The 20,861-nt window shown below is 36.8% G+C and overlaps 1 protein-coding gene across 3 annotated transcripts in view; it reads left to right on the top strand.

Annotated features, from left to right (window-relative positions):
- TTN (titin) overlaps window positions 1–20,861 on the top strand; it is a 276,655-nt gene that overhangs the window by 159,316 nt on the left and 96,478 nt on the right. For all 3 annotated transcript variants that reach the window (XM_045480371.1, XM_045480370.1, XM_045480369.1), the window contains 24 exons: window positions 7–78; window positions 696–785; window positions 1,228–1,290; window positions 2,088–2,177; window positions 4,210–4,260; window positions 4,987–5,388; window positions 5,565–5,843; window positions 6,089–6,364; window positions 6,555–6,694; window positions 7,214–7,340; window positions 7,435–7,698; window positions 8,853–9,119; window positions 9,258–9,521; window positions 9,610–9,749; window positions 9,913–10,039; window positions 10,163–10,429; window positions 10,553–10,819; window positions 11,652–11,918; window positions 12,010–12,149; window positions 12,561–12,687; window positions 13,479–13,621; window positions 17,663–17,786; window positions 18,312–18,578; window positions 20,331–20,428. In XM_045480371.1, the coding sequence (XP_045336327.1) occupies window positions 7–78; window positions 696–785; window positions 1,228–1,290; window positions 2,088–2,177; window positions 4,210–4,260; window positions 4,987–5,388; window positions 5,565–5,843; window positions 6,089–6,364; window positions 6,555–6,694; window positions 7,214–7,340; window positions 7,435–7,698; window positions 8,853–9,119; window positions 9,258–9,521; window positions 9,610–9,749; window positions 9,913–10,039; window positions 10,163–10,429; window positions 10,553–10,819; window positions 11,652–11,918; window positions 12,010–12,149; window positions 12,561–12,687; window positions 13,479–13,621; window positions 17,663–17,786; window positions 18,312–18,578; window positions 20,331–20,428 (4,352 nt within the window). The remainder of the gene's footprint in view (window positions 1–6; window positions 79–695; window positions 786–1,227; window positions 1,291–2,087; window positions 2,178–4,209; window positions 4,261–4,986; window positions 5,389–5,564; window positions 5,844–6,088; window positions 6,365–6,554; window positions 6,695–7,213; window positions 7,341–7,434; window positions 7,699–8,852; window positions 9,120–9,257; window positions 9,522–9,609; window positions 9,750–9,912; window positions 10,040–10,162; window positions 10,430–10,552; window positions 10,820–11,651; window positions 11,919–12,009; window positions 12,150–12,560; window positions 12,688–13,478; window positions 13,622–17,662; window positions 17,787–18,311; window positions 18,579–20,330; window positions 20,429–20,861) is intronic.

Below are 20,861 nucleotides of genomic sequence, written 5' to 3'. Positions count from 1 at the left end.
TTTAAGTTCTAAGAAAGAGGCCTGAAGAAGAAGAACCTAAAGTAGAACCTAAAAAACTAGAAAAAGTTAAAAAACCAGGTAGGAATCTCAGTAACAATTCTCTTTTAACAAAATGGACATTTAACAAAAGGTTTATCTTGTAAACATTATCGGAGTTAAATATAAACACAGCTTCATATTTCATCTGTGAAATAGTCTGTGCTTTCCATTGTCTGCTTTCTGTTTAAATATCTTTATAGTTATTTCAAATCCATTCATGTATGTCCCTGTACTTCATTGTTGTTAGTACTTTGCCACTGGTCTTTCTGGTAGAAGTGATTGTGAAATAATCAAAATGGCTACAAAATAACTTAATGGGAGGGTGTCAGCAAATGTGGCACAGAATTTGGGGGCTTTTAAGTGGGTTGATTTTTATCATTAGTCTATTTTCAAAGGATGTATTTATTGGGAACTGTTATGGAAGTGATTTAGACAGGGGAAGCTGATGGAGTTAGGACCCAAGTGGATGGAATAAGAGAAAGGCAAATAAACTGAGGCAGAGTCAAGAAGAGAAAATAGAAATTAGTTGATACAGTATAAGGTTTTGTTAAAAGCCATTAATGGAGCTTTTGAAAGATAGTTTGATCTGATTATTTCAGGTCAATTGATTTCTAACTATTCAAATAACACTAGAAAATAATCTTACTATCTTAAAGTACCAGAGCCACCTCCAAAAGCTGTTGAAGAGGCTGAAGTACCTCCAGCTGTTACAAAAAGGGAAAGGAAAGTTCCTGAACCAGTAAAAGGTACAAACTTATTGGCACTTTCTTAGTCTCTAAAAATGCAAATATGCATCATTTAAAATACCATTACACTGGCATTAAGATTGGAACACATGACCTTAATCTGCTCATCACATATGGCTTTAATTTTCTATACCATTTCACTTTTATGTGAACTTGGCTAATGACCACCCATTTATCAAATAAATAAGTTTTAAGCGCTAGGAAAGAAATGGGTAATTTGATGAATAACAACATTAGAACCAATCAGATGCTCTACTATTATTTTCCAAATATTTTGTTTCAAATGCAAAATAAACTTAGATCAAATACTTGATTTAGTGACTGTATGTGTATAAATTCTAGTATATCCCAAGATCTATTAAGTCTGTCCGATTTTGGTTTGAATTTGTGAAAAACTTCCAAAATACTGCGATAACCTGCTTACTATTGTGAATTATTTTAGTGCCTGAGATTAAGCCAGCAATACCTCTCCCTGGACCTGAACCAAAACCAAAGCCTGAACCAGGTAAGCAAACTTATCCTCAGTGCCAACAGCATATTCCTTCATGCTTCATTACAAATAACGTGTCAAATAACAAAATTCAACCAAGCAAATGTGAAGATCTAATTGGCTACATGATTCATGAATGGGGCAACACCCGATCTAGCAAATAGAGGCACCTGAGTTGTACAAAATGGGAGGTTTTTATATGCAGAGGGTGGAGGCAAACAGTTATGAGCTCAAAGAAGGATTGTTCCCAAGGAGATTGTCTGCCAGGGGGGAAAAAGCAGGGGGTTTTTATCATGCATATTATGTCTTTCTTTCTTTGGGGGTTAGAGAGGACCCAGGTGACCCACTCTTTGGTGCTGATGGGAGGAAAAATCTCCTGACTTACCAGTGAAGGCCACATTTCTGGAGGGAGGTTGAAACTGCAATTAGACCGAGTATAAAGTCCCATTTTGAGAACTTGGTCAAATGACACCATTTTGGACCTGCGATTTTCTTTTCTTTTCTTTTCTTTTTTTTAAGCAAATATGTAGTTAATTAAAAAAGGGAGTAAATGTCCACATGCATCAAAAGATTTCCAATGTCCCAATATATCTCTAGACATTATTTATTTTATTCAATATACTTAAGTATTTTGGAATATATTGAATATATTATACTATATAAAGATTATGTTATAGTTAGAACATATTATTCTCTGAAAAACTAGTGATTTAAAAATTTTTAAATTATATCAGAAAAGGCAAATAGGCCACTAAATGAGATTTTAGGAAGAGACAAATGGATACATTAATGCAATGGACATCTCTCTACAGAAGTGAAAATAATCAAACCGCCTCCTGTGGAGCCCGCACCAACTCCCATTGCTGCCCCAGTGACCGTACCAGTAGTTGGGAAGAAAGCAGGTATTTGTTCTATAGTTTTCTTTTTGCTTGTTTGTTTTAATGGCTTAATAAAAGTATTCATACTTCATTAAAATTCAAGCCCTCTTGTTGAAATGTAGGCATCATCAAGGTGGGGGAGCAGGGGTGTGTATAAATTCTTGATTAAATTTTTATCATCTTATGTCCTTTACCAAACTAATCTGTCACCCATGGGTACATGCTGTGTTTTGATTGAAATATACATTCCTTCAAAGCATCATTGCTTTATATGCTTTTAAAATTAAGAAATGAATATGTTCAAGGCTGATGAAAACAAAGGAGACAGACAGACTCTCTAAGGACATACATCTAGGCAGCCTGTGGATATTCAAATTTCCCCCACATGACCTGTAGGAAACATTTCTCCTTCTTTAAAAAAGACTGCATATTAAGATAATGAGAAAGTTCAGGAAATGGATAGTGTTGATGATTGCACAACACTGTGAATATACTTAATGCAACTGAATTGTATACCTGTTACAGTGGTTAAAATGGTAAATTTTATGTTGGTGTATTTTACCACAACAAAAAAAGGAGAGACCAAAACAAGACAATGTAGTTCAGCCTTTAAATCTATATAAGACTTTAGGTCAATAGTAATTTTCTTAGATGTACTAACTCTGTGGCATTAACTATCTCAGGTACAAACTTAAGTTACTTATAAATTGTACATAAGCTATTAGTAGTTTGTCACTTGATGATAATCTCAAAACCAAAAATGATTTGATATGTATTGATCATTGATAAATATGTGTCCTATTTGATCCTTGGCTAGTTATTTAACCTGTTTAAATTTTAAATTTCCTAGTCTGTAAAATCAGACTCATAATTATATCTGCCTCATAGGATCATTGTAAGGATTAAATATATATAAAACAGTACGGTGCCACCTGGCATATAGTAAAGCACAATAAATTTTTCATTATGTTTAATGACATGAGACAATATACTGTATTCTTTGGGTTGTAGTTTAACTTTAATATTTATGTTAATATATTTGTCACTGATATTTATGATTTAGGCATTATTCTGTTAAATTTTTATAATTGCAATGTGATACCTTTCATTAGCTCAGGAAAGGATCCTAACTGCCAGTGAGCTAATTAAATGTGCATAAAAATGAAGCTTTTCTCACACTCCCAGGGGCTGAAACTAGAGAGTTGGTTCTATAGTTTATATTTTGCCACATTAATAATTTCACTAAACTCTAAATAGAGGAACTGTCTTACTTCTGCCTTAGTTCATTGTCTGATTAAAGGAACTCTTCAAAGGAATCCGTATGTGTGTAACACATAGACCCTCCTCTTTCCTCAGTCTTTACTGGATTTGTCTGCCCAGTTAAAAAAACAAAAACAAAAAATAGACTTGGGGTGCCTGGGTGACTTGGTTAAGCAGCTGACTTCAGCTCAGGTCATGATCTCACAGTCTGTGAGTTTAAGCCCCCCATGGGGCTCTGTGCTCACAGCCCAGTATCTGGAGCCTGCTTCCGATTCTGTGTGTGTCTCTCTCTGCCCCTCCCATGCTTGCTCTCTGTCTCTCTCGAAAATAATAAACATTAAAAAAATAGGCTTTTGGTAATTTCTGGACCATTTCCCTTTTGCCTACATTGATTCCTTGTTGACAAAAACTTCTTTCCTCGATTCACTTACCCAACACATACATAATCATATCAAATACTTTGCATAGCTACGCAAGAGTAAAACTTCCTCATAAGGCAATAGTAAGCCTTCTCCCAGAAATGGGAGAAGAATAAAATCACTTGCTGTAAGCGATTTTTAAATCCTAAATATGTTGGTAATTTGGCTTGGTCACATCATTGACCAGAATGATACTGATCAAAATATGCCTTCTTGGAAGTAGCAAAGTATTGTCCATTGAGGTCATATAAATAAAGTCAATTTCTCTTCATGCATTAATATTTATAATAAAGAACATGATTCACCCCGCATGGTTTCTATGACATGTAAAATAGATCTGAAAATTGTTTAAATGCTGAATTTTCTTTGTATCTCAGAAGCCAAAGCACCTAAAGAGGAAGCTGCCAAGCCGAAAGGTCCCATCAAAGGTAAGAGTCATTTCCATGCACCTCAATTGTAACCTTTCACTCTGGGAAACTTTACATTCAAGAGGGAAAAAAAGTGCTGCTATAAACATTGGGGTCTGGGGGCGGGTGGGGGAGAGGGAAAATGGGTGATGGGCATTGAGGAGGGCACTTGTTGGGATGAGCACTGGGTGTTGTATATAAGCCAATTTGGCAATAAATTCTATTTAAAAAAAATTAAATGCCAAAAGAAAAAAAACTACAGAAAAAAAAGAGGAAAAAAGTTTTATAATTTATAATAATTTTCATTATTCCCAATTGATTCTGCTAAAACAAATGTCTTCTGATAGTTCAAGTACTATAACTCTAATATTATTCAAGTGGGTATTATATATAACCAATTATATTTTAGCATAATGAACCCCATACATTCTTAGGTTCATTCTTCATATGCTTGATATTTATACATGACAGATAAAATAATTAGACATTAATTGGGACATTTTATATTTGGTTTAAAACTTGAGAAAACAAAGAGCATTTATTATTCATGGCTTCCTTATACCATCTCATTTTCCTATCTGAAAGAAGGCAGTATAAATTCAATTGACCTTTCAATTGCTTAGTCTTTAGTTTTCTCTTCTTGTCTTCAAGTTGCTCTACCAGTGGTATTACCCAGCAGACAGCTAGGTATGCTCTTCTGACCCTAATGAAAATGCCAAATCAACTTTTAACTTTATTTTGAATCAGGTGTAGCCAAAAAGACTCCTTCACCAATAGAAGTTGAAAGGAAAAAGTTAAGACCAGGAAGTGGTGGGGAGAAACCTCCTGATGAAGCCCCATTCACGTACCAGCTAAAGGCTGTGCCACTGAAGTTCGTGAAAGAAATCAAAGACATCGTCTTGACTGAAGCAGAGTCAGTTGGGTCTTCTGCAATCTTTGAGTGTTTAGTCTCCCCCTCCACTGCAATTACAAGCTGGATGAAAGATGGTAGCAATATCCGTGAGAGCCCAAAGCACAGATTCATCGCAGATGGTAAAGACAGAAAGCTGCATATTATGGATGTCCAGCTTTCTGATGCCGGCGAATACACCTGTGTGTTACGTTTGGGAAATAAGGAGAAGACCTCCACGGCTAAGCTTGTTGTAGAAGGTAATTTCCAGTCTTCTAGATATGGTCCCTATTACATTTTAATACAACAAACCTCAGTAGCCATTTTTATTGTAACTTTGGACAACACCAAAAAGAGTTGTTTTTTTAATATCATTGAAAATATTGTATATAATTGGAAAGTCTTTGCAGATTTTTAATACTGAAATTCTCCACAGAACTTCCCGTGCGTTTTGTAAAGACACTTGAAGAGGAGGTCACGGTGGTAAAAGGACAGCCACTGTACTTGAGCTGTGAGTTAAACAAAGAGCGTGATGTTGTCTGGAGGAAGGATGGGAAGATTGTGGTGGAGAAACCTGGCAAAATTGTGCCTGGCATCATTGGCTTGATGAGAGCCCTGACCATCAATGATGCAGATGACCATGATGCTGGAACATACACAGTTACTGTGGAAAATGCCAACAACCTGGAATGTTCATCCTGTGTCAAAGTAGTAGGTTAGTACTTTGCCAGGAAATTTTGTTCTGCTTATTATACTTATTAGTACTGCTCATTATGTTAACAAAATGGAAGAGAGAACTTTATTTCCAAACCTTGTACCTTACCTAAGAGGGGGAATAGCAACACATCATAACAAATTAATTATTTCCAGTTTTGAGAATGTTTTTTTTTCTATTTCTAAAATTTACTAAGCAAGTTATTTATATTATATGAGTGTTTTTCTGACCTCATTTTCATTCAGAAGTCATTAGAGACTGGCTGGTGAAACCTATCCGAGATCAGCATGTGAAACCCAAGGGGACAGCCGTTTTTGCCTGTGTAATAGCAAAGGATACTCCAAACATTAAGTGGTTCAAGGGATATGATGAAATCCCCTTGGAACCAAATGATAAGACTGAGGTAGTAAAAGAAGGAAATAAGCTATTCCTCAAAGTCAAGAATGCTACACCAGAAGATATTGATGAATATGCAGTGGAAATTGAAGGGAAGAGATACCCTGCAAAGCTGACACTTGGAGGTATAACACTCTTTACTTTTATTCTAAAAGATAAGTTTTGTGTGTAAATAAGGCAAAACAACACATCAATGAATAAATAAATAAATAAATAAATAAATAAATAAATAAATAAAAAGGGAAAAGAAGAAAGAAACCAAAGCATTGTCAGATTGTTGAAAGCATTATGATTTTTCATCCCTGACCAATGCAGAGCGTGAAGTTGAATTGCTTAAACCAATAGAGGATGTTACCATTTACGAGAAAGAAAGTGCAAGCTTTGATGCAGAAATCTCAGAGGCAGACATTCCTGGACAATGGAAACTGAAGGGAGAACTTCTGCGGCCCTCACCTGTGAGTCATTTCTGGTTTTAAATTGTCAGTCACATAAAATGTCCACATTGTATATTCAGATTTAACATTCAGATTTGGTTCAATAATGATGGAGTTATTTCAGGGTTCTAAAGTCTCAAAGGTGGGGGGGGGAGAACTTTGATGCACTATTTGTGGACAGCTCAAGCAACTTTTTAATATTTTATGTCAAGATTTTTTCCTTATTTTTTAAGTTTACTTATTTATTTTGATAGAAGACATGAAGAAGGGAGGGGCAGAGGGCAAGGGAAAGAGAGGGAATCCCACGCAGGCTCCACACTGTCAGTGCAGAGACTGATGTGGGGCTCAAACTCACAAACCGTGAGATCTTGACCTGAGCTGCAATCAAGAGGTGGCTGCTTAACTGACTGAACTACCCAGGCGCCCCTTACTTACTTTTATTAGTAATTTTTATGATATCTTTAGACATCTGTATCTGAAACATTTCTCCTTGAGGGAAATTATCTCATCCAAATGCTAACTAAGACCATTGTTTTTCAGACCTGTGAAATCAAAGCAGAAGGTGGAAAACGGTTCTTAACTTTGCACAAAGTCAAACTGGACCAAGCTGGGGAAGTCCTTTACCAGGCACTTAATGCGTTTACAACTGCCATTCTGACAGTAAAAGGTATGGCCTTATAGAGTGCATGAGGTGGGCTCAACTTCATTACACAGCCCTGGGCATTCTGAAAAAAACCTCATTCTTAATGTTTGATTTTCAGAAATCGAACTTGACTTTGCTGTGCCCCTGAAGGATGTCACTGTTCCAGAAAGACGACAGGCTCGATTTGAATGTGTTCTCACTCGAGAGGCGAATGTTATATGGTCTAAAGGACCTGATATAATCAAGGCATCTGACAAGTTTGATATCATTGCTGATGGAAAGAAACACATTCTTGTTATCAATGATTCTCAATTCAGTGACGAAGGGGTCTATACTGCTGAGGTGGAGGGCAAGAAGAGCTCAGCACGATTATTTGTTACAGGTAAGAGCTGATGAGATGAGATCTGGCTAGAATATCCCACATTTAAACACACAGACATATGACTTTAAAGATAGAATGCTGTCTGTGCCATTCCCAGCCTGTCAACAACCAGTGTTATGGCTGGACCACCCCTTGTGGCTCTTGTTATGATTGCAAGATGCACTCAGCAGTACCCATCAGGAAACAAAAGAGAAAAGGTTTATTATTCACAGGACCTGGAAATTACATAGCACAATGGGCCACAGTGCCAGAAGTGTGTGTGTGTGTGTGTGTGTGTGTGTGTGTGTGTGTGTGTGTGTGTGTGTGTGTTTTGGAAGAGGGAGTGAGGGGTAGAGAGTGGACCTGGGGGTTCCACTTTTATTGAGGTTGAGGGTCTGTGGTTTTATGGGCTCACTCTTTATTGGTAAATTTAAAACATAAGAGCAGGAATTTAAAGTGAGGGAAAAAAGGAGCACCTGCGTGGCTCAATTGGTTAAGCGTCTGACTTTGGCTCAGGTCATGATCTCACAGTCTGTGGTTTCGAGCCCTGCATGGGGCTCTGTGCTGACAGCTCAGAGCCTGGAGCCTGCTTCAGATTCTGTGTCTCCTTCTCTTTCTCTGTCCCTCTCACTTGTGCTCTCTCTCTCCCTCTCTCTCAAAAAATGAATAAACATTAAAAAAAATTTTTTTAAGTGAGGGAAGAGAAAAAACATGCAGCCCAAACTGGCTGTTTGGTCAGTTATCAAAATCAACCAAGGTCCCAAGGACAGAGGAGGCTGTGGGGCGTGCTGGGGAGGGACCCAGTCTAGCTCCTTATCCAGCCCTGTGGCTGGCAAGGTGTTTTTCAGGATAGCCATCTCTGAGGTAGATGCTTGGCAATCAAAGCTTAAGTCAGGTACTTGCATCACAAAAAGAAAAGCCAACTGTCAAGGCTTATGCTGCAAACACCAAGTTCTAATAACAATTTTTAAGTGCCAAGTGGCACCACAACTTTACTGTCAAATTGCCACCAAAAAAAGCCCCTCAATTTTTTTTTAACGAAGGATGACTCCATTTGAAAGGACGAATAAATAAATGCTATGTGAAATGGTTCCTTTTGACCTTGGCAGATTAGAGTGGAATATTTCTGAAGGTAAACTGTATGTCTAAGCACATTCTCCACGCTTCCACTGTAGGTATAAGGTTGAAATTCATATCGCCTCTTGAAGACCAAACGGTGAAAGAAGGTGAAACAGCAACTTTTGTTTGTGAGCTTTCACATGAAAAGATGCATGTTGTCTGGTTCAAAAATGATGCCAAACTCCACACAAGCAGGACTGTACTCATCTCATCTGAGGGCAAGACCCACAAGCTGGAAATGAGAGAGGTGACTCTGGACGATATATCCCAGATAAAAGCTCAAGTGAAGGACCTGAGCTCCACTGCAAACCTGAAAGTCTTAGGTAAATCTGACCAATGATAACTAGATAGCTGCTTTGGGGACAGTGAGAGTGGGCGGTCCTTACATATTTTGCAACTTGTATTTCTCATAAACTCGAATTCTCACATGCTTCTGACAATCTGCTCAACCACTTTCGCAGAGGCCGATCCCTACTTCACCGTGAAATTACACGACAAAACTGGAGTTGAGAAGGATGAGATTATTCTCAAGTGTGAGGTGAGCAAAGACGTACCAGTGAAATGGTTCAAAGATGGCGAAGAGATTGTAGCTTCACCGAAACACTCTATCAAGACGGATGGCCTGCGCCGCATCTTAAAAATCAAAAAGGCAGAACTTAAAGATAAAGGCGAATATATGTGTGACTGTGGCACCGACCAGACAAAAGCCAATGTTACTGTTGAGGGTGAGTCGCTCAAAAATTTTAAACTCATGCTATCTGAACATGAAGTTTATTTGTTCAGTCATCCTAACAAATTTCTGTGGAATTCCAGCTCGACTAATAAAAGTGGAAAAACCTCTGTATGGAGTGGAATTGTTTGTTGGTGAAACAGCTCGCTTTGAAATTGAACTTTCGGAACCAGATGTTCATGGCCAGTGGAAGTTGAAAGGAGAGCCTTTAACTGCTTCCCCTGTAAGTCAAGATTATCTGACCATACATGCAGGGCGTGCTTGGTGGTTTGGGGTGAAAAAAAAGATCTACTTCTGGTTTACAATATCTTGATGATTGGTAAGGATAACCAGTTATGAAAATGATGTTCTTCTTGCTCCTTCCTTTTGCCTTTCACTCCAAACAGGACTGTGAAATCATTGAAGATGGGAAGAAGCATATTCTGGTCCTTTATAACTGCCAACTGGATATGACAGGGGAGGTGTCCTTCCAGGCTGCCAATGCTAAATCTGCAGCCAATCTGAAAGTGAAAGGTAGGCTCTGCCTGTCAGCCACCCTTTTGTTATTTTCTTTGCAAGACTTCGAGACCCTGACTTGATCAGGGGTCATGAATGGAAACCTAATCTGGCTTCATCCACATCACCCTCTTCTTGCAGAACTGCCACTCATCTTCATCACCCCTCTCAGTGATGTTAAAGTCTTTGAGAAAGATGAGGCTAAGTTTGAGTGTGAAGTATCCAGGGAGCCCAAAACATTCCGTTGGCTGAAAGGAACCCAGGAAATCACAGGTGATGACAAATTTGAGCTTATAAAGGATGGCACCAGACATTCATTGGTGATCAAGTCAGCTGCTTTTGAAGATGAAGCAAAATACATGTTTGAAGCCGAAGATAAACACACAAGTGGCAAACTGATCATTGAAGGTAAATATTCTTTCATTAAATAGACCATATTTATTTATTTATTTATTTATTTATTTAGCTTTTATTTTTATAGTTCCTCCTTAAGGGCTGGAATTAATGAGTTTTTTTTTTTTTTCTTGATAGGAATCCGACTCAAATTCCTCACCCCACTCAAGGATGTAACAGCCAAAGAGAGGGAAACTGCTGTGTTCACTGTGCACCTGTCCCATGATAACATCCGAGTTAAGTGGTTCAAAAACGACCAGCGCCTGCATACCAGCAGATCGGTCTGGATGGATGATGAAGGGAAAACTCATTCCATCACATTCAGAGACCTCTCTATTGACGATACCTCGCAAATTAAAGTCGAAGCTATGGGGCTAAGTTCAGAAGCTAAACTCACTGTGCTTGGTAGGTGTTTTCTATTTAACTTTATTACATTAAATTCAACAGAAATTTGTGGAGTATCTATCATATAAAACAGTCTTCTGAGTGTTATATTGCATGAAAGCAGTGCTGTCCTTAAGAAACTATCACAAACATTATCAAGCCTCTTTCTAAAATATTTTTACCTAAAAATATGAGGACTTTCAAGTAATATAGATTTGGGCTCATGAAATAACCAATTGAAATCAGAAATAAAACTCCTAATTATTGAGCCCTATCATCTTTAAAATAGGAATAGAAGTACTTCCCATCTCCTTACTTCATCAAAATTATTTCAGAAGGGTATCTTCCAACTTCTAATAAGAGAGGAAATACAGCACTAACATTTAAAAAAAAATCATTGTTTTTCTTGGCCCCTTAATATCAAGCGGATTACATATGAGGTCTAACATGTAGAAACTATTAAAGGTGAACTATTGATTGATATAAGAAAAACTAATAACATGAATCCGAAAGCTTAAAGGTAAACTAGAGGTAATAGATTTGCTAAGGAATTAGAAATTTAGCCAAGCAATGAAGGAACACATAATCATATTTGAAGCTAAATTTCATAGTATCTTTCAAACCACTGTTAATCACATACTTTAAAATATAGATGGATTAGATCTTGACAGATCACAAGCATTGATTCCCTTTCTAACCTTTAGAGAACTTCTGAACATAAGCATGTCAAATAAGCAGAAGCTGGGCACAGTTTTAAACTATGCCCAGAACTGTGAGCTGCTTCTTAAACTTTCCAAGGGACCGCATTTCTTCAGTGGTTAATGGAATGTTTTCACTTATACTTTACTTGCAGAGGGAGATCCGTACTTTACCGGAAAGCTTCAAGACTACACTGCCGTAGAGAAAGATGAAGTGGTTCTACAGTGTGAAATCAGCAAAGCAGATGCACCAGTGACATGGTTTAAGGATGGCAAAGAAATAAAACCATCTAAAAATGCTATTATAAAGGCAGATGGCAAGAAGCGCATATTAATCCTAAAGAAAGCCTTGAAATCAGATATTGGACAGTATACCTGTGACTGTGGGACAGATAAGACCTCAGGAAAGCTCAACATTGAAGGTAAGGAATTTCCATGAGTTTGACTCTTGAAGCTGATTGGGGTTATTTCTGCCCGAGGCTAATGACGCATGCTGACCCTTCACTTTTCTAGATCGGGAGATCAAAATGGTGCGACCCCTGCACAGCGTAGAGGTGATGGAGACCGAGACGGCCCGCTTTGAAACTGAAATCTCTGAAGAGGACATCCATGCCAACTGGAAACTCAAGGGAGAGGCACTACTCCAAACACCTGTAAGGCTATTTCTGAACTTGTCAACACCTAGAGGAGCTGTGTGAAATAAAAAAGGACAGGCAACAAGTCAGAATGCATGCAGGGCATTTAAAACAGGCTATCAGGTTCTCTATCAGACCTAAAGAGAGAGATTAGGATCTACAAGATCCACACAAATCTTGCATTCTTTTTGATCCAGCATAGTGGTATAGGCTGTAGATATTCTGTGATGCTGCTAGTTGGTTCAGAATTCTACAGATAAAAGAAAGTTCGCTTTCTTGATATTTCCTGTAAGCTTTATTTCATGAAAAAGAGCTCAAATTACATCAAGTCTTGTCACTAGTTATTGTAACATTCCTTAAGCTCTGATAGTCTCAGAAAAAAATACCAAAGCTTATTTCCTGTGAAACCTTTTTTCTCTTTTGGCACAGGATTGTGAGATCAAGGAAGAAGGCAAAGTGCACTTCCTTATTTTGCACAACTGCCGCCTGGACCAGACAGGCGGGGTGGATTTCCAAGCTGCCAATGCTAAATCTAGTGCCCACCTCCGAGTGAAACGTAAGTAATAGGTGTTTCTGCTGAAAAGGAAGGATGGACTTTTGCAGAAAATGAATGTGCATGCAATTAATTGGAATTATTTAATTAATTAGAAAACATTGTTAAGGTACAGACACTGGCTTTCTTGACATCCTAACACACACATGGTTCCATTTCCAAAGTTTTGGACGTTTCATTGACCTTGCTGGCCATTGGAACAAAATAAAAATAAGCGAGTCAGATTCTCTTACTGTGTAATCCTTCCATTCAAAGTCGCAATGCATGCAATAAGAATCTAACTCAGAGCTCTTGAAGACCACATACCCCCGTGGCTGTTACAACTGCAGCACTACAGAAAAACTTGGCTGTGTGGGCATCTCAGACTGAAGAAGGGAGGCAGGGTGCTTGGGCTAACATTTTTGGAAGGTGCAAAGTGTTTGATGGATATGGACAGGCTATGTGATTGAGGGCCCCTCGTCCTCTCCCAATCACAGTCTTAGTTATTTTGGAAGTCACATACCACATGTAGCAAGAGGAACTTGATGCCTGGCAGAGAGACAGATGCAGCGCAGATTTCTTGCTGACCTTGGATATCAGAACGAAAGGGCCCCTACAAATACCCACTGTCCGGCCACCAGCTCTCCCCTTCTCAGCACTGAGGGGCCACGTTCACATGCGAGTTAAAATAGTGGCCAGTCCCACGGCTCTTTCCTTCTTGAAGAAAGCAACCATGGAGATGAATAACTAAGTGTATTTATGCTTTTGGAATTACAAAATGAGTGATCCTGAGCTGTTTCCTTCTTCTCGCCAAGCACGAGTAATTGGTCTTCTGAGACCTCTGAAGGATGTCACAGTGACCGCAGGGGAAACAGCCACCTTTGACTGTGAGCTCTCTTATGAGGATATCCCAGTGGAATGGTATCTCAAAGGGAAGAAACTCGAGCCCAGCGATCAGGTAAAAGGCGGGCGCCTGGCCATGTCCTGCTCTTCTCTTTCTCTCATGTTCTCCAACTTCACTCGGATGTTCCTTGTTCTTTGCTCTTATGTCCCTTCCTCTTCCTTTCCCTTTCTCTTACCTACTCTAGCCTGATTTCTGCTTAAATTGAAAAGCAGATTCTTCACATCATTGTTGGATTTAATCTGTTGGTATTTTCATTGAAATGGAAATAAAAGTTTTAAGTACAATAAGGTTTTAGTTTTTTGAGGAGAAGGCAAATGCTCATTAGCTATTAGTACTAGTTTGTTTGATTAACTGGAAGACAAGAGGGATCAAAAAGGCCTTTTGATTGGATGCCTTGCAACAACAGCCCACATTAAGTTTTGTGACTAATTCTCTCCGTGTTCTCTAGTGCTCTGCATATAAGGGGATTAAGAGGAGAAGATGGAAATTCCATTTCAGGCAGTTGATCAAGTGGTTGAGATAACTTCTGGGTAGATTTGCTCTTCAAGCATTTCTCCAAAGCTATTTTTAACCCTCAAGTGTTCTGAGCTGTGCAAATTCTGGAATGCCAAGTGGACTATTTACAGTGCAGCTGACAGTTGTGACAAGAAAGAGGGCTCAGAGGTTATCCACATATGTGAGCAAATACACATTAAGTTTTAGGAAATAACCAACTCTCAGTGTTAGCACTTCTATGTCCCAAATTTTCACTGTAAGTAAAAACTGAGGTGACTGTTCAGATAGACCTAAACTACAACTTACCTAAATTGAGCTATATATTCGACCCCCCAAAACAGTGTGTTTATGTTATCCTGATAATTCTTCATTAATTTTGAGTTCTTAGAATAAAACTTTTAGAAAATGTCCAAAATGGGTTAGAAATAAAGCACAGGGAAGTAGATTGTTCTATGACATTTTTTTTCAATATTTAAAAAATAATATCGAATGTGACAGCAAGTCTTCAATACAAATCAAACTTCAAGGATGTGAAGGCAAATAATTCAAAAAGGATTCAGTTTAACAAAGAGTCACAAGGTTGACTGAAGTAATAAGAAGGCAAATGCATTTGAATAACAGTAAATAGTAAAATAGTAAAAATAGTAAATAAATAGTAAAACAAACAAAAAATCATGTATTCTATCAAAGTCATTAAAGGAGAATTCAGTTAACAGTCATTGGGGAGACAAAGTCTGCTTGTTACACAGACAGTAATGATTAGTCGGTCTCCTTTTTTTGCTGAGGACAGAAAAAACAGCTGTACGTTCAAATGACCGTATGAGAATTAAGTTATATATGAGGGAACTTTCCCTACAGTGAGGTCTTCTAAATACTGAACTGGGTGAAGGAGTCATGTCCACCTTCAAGTTTGCTCTTTTTTTTTTTTGAAATGTACATTTGTCCTAATACGTGTAGTCTCATTGCTTTCATGTCCAAATGCAGAGAATTGGTTGCCTTTTCAAGATCCTTTCTATATCTGTAAACTCATGATTTGAATATAGGAACACTGCTTAAGGACAAATGATATTATACTTTTGCTACTAAGTATTTTTTGGTCAAATTAAGAGCTTTGTTTTAATAAAAGATCAGTTCGCATTAGTTCTAATGTAAAAGCTCTACTATTTTATTTTGAAATGTAGATTCCTAAAAAATTTATCCACATTTCTTTTATTAAAAAAAGATTTTATATAGTATATATATATATACACATACATACATGTATATAGTCACTAAACTTTTTTCTGGGAATAAAAGAGATCACCTTACTATAATTCTCTAGGGCTTCTTTGTGTCTCTCTTGGCATAGGAATTTTAATCCTTTATTTTAGCCACCCAAAATACTTCAGCTGTTTATGAACTTGCTCTTAAATTACTTACATGTCTCTTTATAAAAAAAAATTTTTTTAATGTTTATTTATTTTTTGAGAGAGAGAGACAGAGTGTGAACAGGGGAGGGGCAGAGAGAGAGAGGGAGACGCAGAATCTGAAGCAGGCTGATGCGGGAATTGAACTCACAAGCTGTGAGTCAGATGCTTAACTGAGCCACCCAGGTGCCCCTTATATGTCTCTTTTTTAAAAGAACTTAAATATAAACTATGAAGTCATAAAGTCATTTTATTACATTTTGCAGATTTTGTTTCAATTTAATTCAGGCCTTTCATTTTCAGTTTGCAAAATGTTTAGCCTCCAAAACTACACAAACCAAATACAGGTGATTGAAATAGAGAAAAAAAAAATTTAGGGGCGCCTGGGTGGCTTAGTCGGTTAAGTGTCCATCTCTTGATATTGGATCAGATCATGATCTCCTGGTCATGAGACTGAGCCCTGCGTTGGGCTCTGCGCTGAGTGTAGAGCCTGCTTGGTATTCTCTCTCCCTCTGCCCCTCCCCTGCTTACTTGCTCACTCTCTCTCTCAAAATAAATCACTTAAAAAAAAAAAAAAAGAAAAACATTTTATAGAAAAAACAGTTGTGTTTCCTGCCCCACCTTGGCCATTAGTGCAGGAAGGCACTACTAGTCCTAACTGGGCCTTTGATAATTATGTATTTAAACTTTAACAGCGTGGTCAGAGTCATAATGCCTATTACAGCAATATGCACCTACTAAAGGTTAACAATATTGTAAAAGGATAATCTCTAATATTATCCATGGAAACATAAACCACCACAAAATCATCAGCTTAGTTTTTCCTTTTTTAACATAATCAAAGTACACTGTATATGAGTTACTTATTGAGAACTACTGTGTTCTGAGACAAGTTCTTGGTAACAGAGTATTCTAAAGTATCCTCAGAGGAATTTAAATGATAAAATAATGTGTAAACAGAGAAGCTATATCTGTGGATGGGTTGGGATCTGAAATACTTTAAAAGAATAGCCCTAACACACAGTACAAAATTTATATTCAAATTTATATTGAAACATCATTACAAAAACAATTTTTTTCCCATTCAAGCACCATTTTGAATAAGTAGCTATGTTATTAAGACATATGTTAATTACCTTCTCCTATCTGTTTGTTTTCCCTTATTATGTCTTTGACCTGTTCTCAATTATTAAGGTAGTTATATTAATAGCCATGCCCAGCTCTTAATTAAGAAAAATCTTCATATGAAACTTTATTCCTGACTCTTTCATTCACACCAGCATAATAAATAGTTTCACTGGTAAAGAATGTTTACATTATTCGTAACTCTAAATGAACTCTTAAGTGGTGCAGAATGAATCCCAATGACAGGGCACAGCATCTCACAGACTTTCATAGAAGAAACTCTGATTGTCATATTGTGATTACTGTCAGGATGGCCCTGTCTGTAGCCTGATTTCCAACTGTATAAGCCACATTTATGGGACCTAATGGAAGTCCATATCAAGGTGGTGTATTCTTTTTGGACAATTCGTTTTCCTACAGACTTCTTCCTCAAACCATCGAAGGTTGCATTTACAGCAAGAATTTATCATCCAAATATTAACAGCAATGGCAGCATTTGTCTTGATAGTCTAAGATCACAGGATTGTGAATTAATTTTTTCCTTTCCTTTAATTATTTAGCTTCTCTAAATTCATATATATATATACGTATATATATATACATATATATATAATACATATACATATATATGTATACATATATATATACATATACATATACATATTATACATACACACACACACACACACACACATATATATATATATATATATATATATATATATATATATAAAGGCTCAGTGGCAGAATGGATGAAAATATTTATCTATATAAATATATACACATAAGTATAAACAGAAAATTTCCTAGGCATTTCAACATAAAAGGCCACCTAGTAATTATGTAAGGCAACTATGAAAGCCTAAAACTTCCTTAAAAGATTCCAAACTACTGGTTAAAATCATTTTCAAAGGCATATGTGCTGTATATATGATTATAAAACAACTTGGAAAGCACTATTCTAAACTGTTGACTAAGTGAATTAAATATATATATATATAGAGAGAGAGAGAGAGAGAATTGCTATTTCATATAGTCTTAAACTGCACTTTTTTCAAAAAAAAAATAGGTGGTCCCACGTTCAGAAGGAAGAATTCATACACTTACTCTGAGGGATGTAAAGTTAGAAGATGCTGGAGAAGTCCAACTGAGAGCAAAAGATTTCAAAACTCATGCCAACCTCTTTGTGAAAGGTAATTACAAGGTTTATTTTCAAAAACGTGGTATAATGTGGAGGTTCATAAATAATGTCAACTCTCAATTTTCTTTTTATGATTAGTTCCATAGATCATTAAAATCCACCAGAGATCCAAATTTTATTTTTTGGCCTAACAAATTAGGTCACAGACTGTAAAAGAAAAAAAAAAAGTCAAAATGGACTAGAATGTGTTTTACTTCCCCCAACTGTTTATGTTGCATTCAATAAATGGCTAGAGGAAGAATTATTATCAAACTAGGTATCTATCACTTCATTAATCAAGATTTGGCTATTATTTCCTTGATGTTTCATACTTTTTAAAACAACACCTTTCCTCTGTATGTACAAATAATGGTGAAACATCATTATTAGAGGAAACCATCCAAGTGGAATCAAAACTTGCAAATGAAATTGAAAAACAGGAAAAGCTCTGGCGATATCAGAAGAAAGTTGAGGAGGTGCTCAAACTCTTGGAGAAGGAAAGGAGAAATACCTTGGCTAATTAGTGTGATTCTTTCAGAACCCCCCGTTGAGTTCACTAAGCCTCTTGAGGACCAGACGGTCGAAGAAGAAGCCACCGCAGTATTGGAATGTGAAGTATCCAGAGAAAATGCTAAGGTGAAATGGTTCAAAAATGGGACAGAAATCCTCAAAAGCAAGAAGTATGAAATTGTTGCTGATGGCAGGGTCAGAAAACTTATTATACATGGCTGTACCCCAGAAGATATTAAAACATACACTTGTGATGCTAAGGATTTTAAGACTTCCTGTAACCTGAATGTCGTGCGTAAGTATTCTTCTGACATGGGACTTTTCATTTGCAACTCTTTGATAACAACAAAAAAAACAGCACTTTTTGCATGCCCTTCTTGGCCTAACTGCATTTCTTGGCAACTTATGGTATCGATACTGACCTAACATGATCTTTATGTGTTTAAAAAAAAAAAAAGGAAAGAAAAGTTCTATTACATCTGGTCTGATAAGGACATATCGATCACTTTCACTATGTTTCTGACCAGGGGGTAAGGCTACTGTAGGAATATTCTGAAACAGATAAGGACAAATTGAATGAAAGAGACAAAAAAGGAGTCATGATTTAAAAAAAAAAAAGGGAAAGAAAGAGAAGAAAGAAAGAAAGAAAGAAAGAAAGAAAGAAAGAAAGAAAGAAAGAAAAAGAAAAGAAAAGAAAGAAAAGAAAAGAAAGGAAAGCAATTTCTACTTGGAAAGAATGAATTCTCAGATGTCAGGAACAACTAGAAAATGAGTACGAAATTTCAGTTTGAGTAGGAGCACGCTAAGGTCTGCTGTAATATGACATAGCCCACTCACATAATACTATCTCTGAAAATAAGAAAGGATAATAAGAAGGAGCAAAGCCTGGATTCTTGGAGTCCTGTGAATGAAGAGGAATCTAATGGTTGTTAACATTACTTCTTCCTCTGGTGAAAAATACAATATCTCTTTTCCAAATGTCACATGCTAGTTCATTTTCTTCATTCATTCATTTGTCTGGTGATAACATTTTCAATGTATATTTTTGTGCAATTGCTGTTGTTTGGTTTAGTTGCTTCTCATCTGTCAACAGCTAAAAAATAGTGGCTTTTATTGTGCTTCCATGTATCTTGTACTGTTTTATTCTTTCCACTTTGTGGTTGTTCTGCTTTAGCTTATGACAGAGTAGTTTCTTGGGTCTCCTTCTTCCCTTTGTCATCTGTTTTGTCACCACTCCCAGAAAGCTCAGCCACACTGAGCATGTCTTCAAACCTATTGGCCAGCATTTGTGTCCCAGAATTTCACTGATCAAGAACAATCATCCTTGGGAGGACTCACAAGGAGCCCTAAAAGAAGGAGGGGCAAAGGGCAGCTCTCTGATCCTATACATTTGCTGACTTAATTCTGGAGATAAATGAAACAAGAGATGTGAAAAACCAAATTACCCTCCCATACAAAACACATTGCTTTGTTGCACTAATAGATTTCATGCCTGTCTTATGTGTGAACATCTTTGAAGATGAAAGAAAAAAAAAAAAGCTAAGTGTGTGTGACTTCAATTGCAGACTGACTCATGCCTCTTAGCCATAGACAAGACTAGTAATAACACTTCAAGCTGCATTATCATTGAATTCTGCTAATTTCTTAAAGATTATGTTGCCTGCCTTAAATAAAATAATGTTTCTTTGCTACCGGTGTTTCCTTTGACAATATCAACTTTCAACTCTGGAAGAGTATCAATGGGAATTTTTCTTTCAGTTATTCAGAAGAACTGAGTTCATTATTGATTGATAGATAACAGATATAGATATATAATGAGTTGAACATATAGCATGCAATATAACTTCATGAAAACTACAGAGATATGTAAAAAATAAAAGCAAAGTATCATACCTGAATGGCAGCTCCAAGTGCTTTCAAAATCTGTTGTAACCTATTAAGATGGAAAGGTCCTGCAAAAGACTAACTTTATCTTAATATACACCACAGTAATGTTAGAGTAAATTCTAGAAGCCTCATTTTGAATTCTGATGACCTTCTCTTACAGCTCCTCATGTGGAATTCTTAAGACCACTCACTGATCTTCAAGTTAAAGAAAAAGAAATGGCTCGGTTTGAGTGTGAAATTTCCCGAGAAAATGCTAAGGTCTGTGATTGTATGGTTGCTATCTTGTATTGTCATATGCCTTTACTTTTAGTCTAGCCAAAATGGAAAGAAAAAAAAAAAAGTGAATCAAACTTACCTCTGATAATCACTTTACTTTTAAATTAAAGATTGCCACTTTGGTATGAAATACATACTTGATTTAATTGTTTTCTTTTTAGTATTATTCATTTACTATTACTTGACAAACAATGGACTCACAATCAGGAGACTCAGATATTATTGGTTTGGGCCATATGGGATTGCTATTTTCTTAGGCTAAGAATAAATATCTGCAATTTCATGCCTCATTTACTACTGTTGTCTCAGTTCACACATCCTGAAAACAAAGAGTCTGCATGATATCTAAAACCCTCTATGACTCTCAACTTACATGATCCTATTATCTTTAATAACTGATAATAGTTCACTTAAC

This window comes from Leopardus geoffroyi, chromosome C1, assembly GCF_018350155.1.
Source record: "Leopardus geoffroyi isolate Oge1 chromosome C1, O.geoffroyi_Oge1_pat1.0, whole genome shotgun sequence".
Classification (NCBI taxonomy): domain Eukaryota; kingdom Metazoa; phylum Chordata; class Mammalia; order Carnivora; family Felidae; genus Leopardus; species Leopardus geoffroyi.
This window is presented reverse-complemented; position numbering and strand designations above follow the sequence as displayed.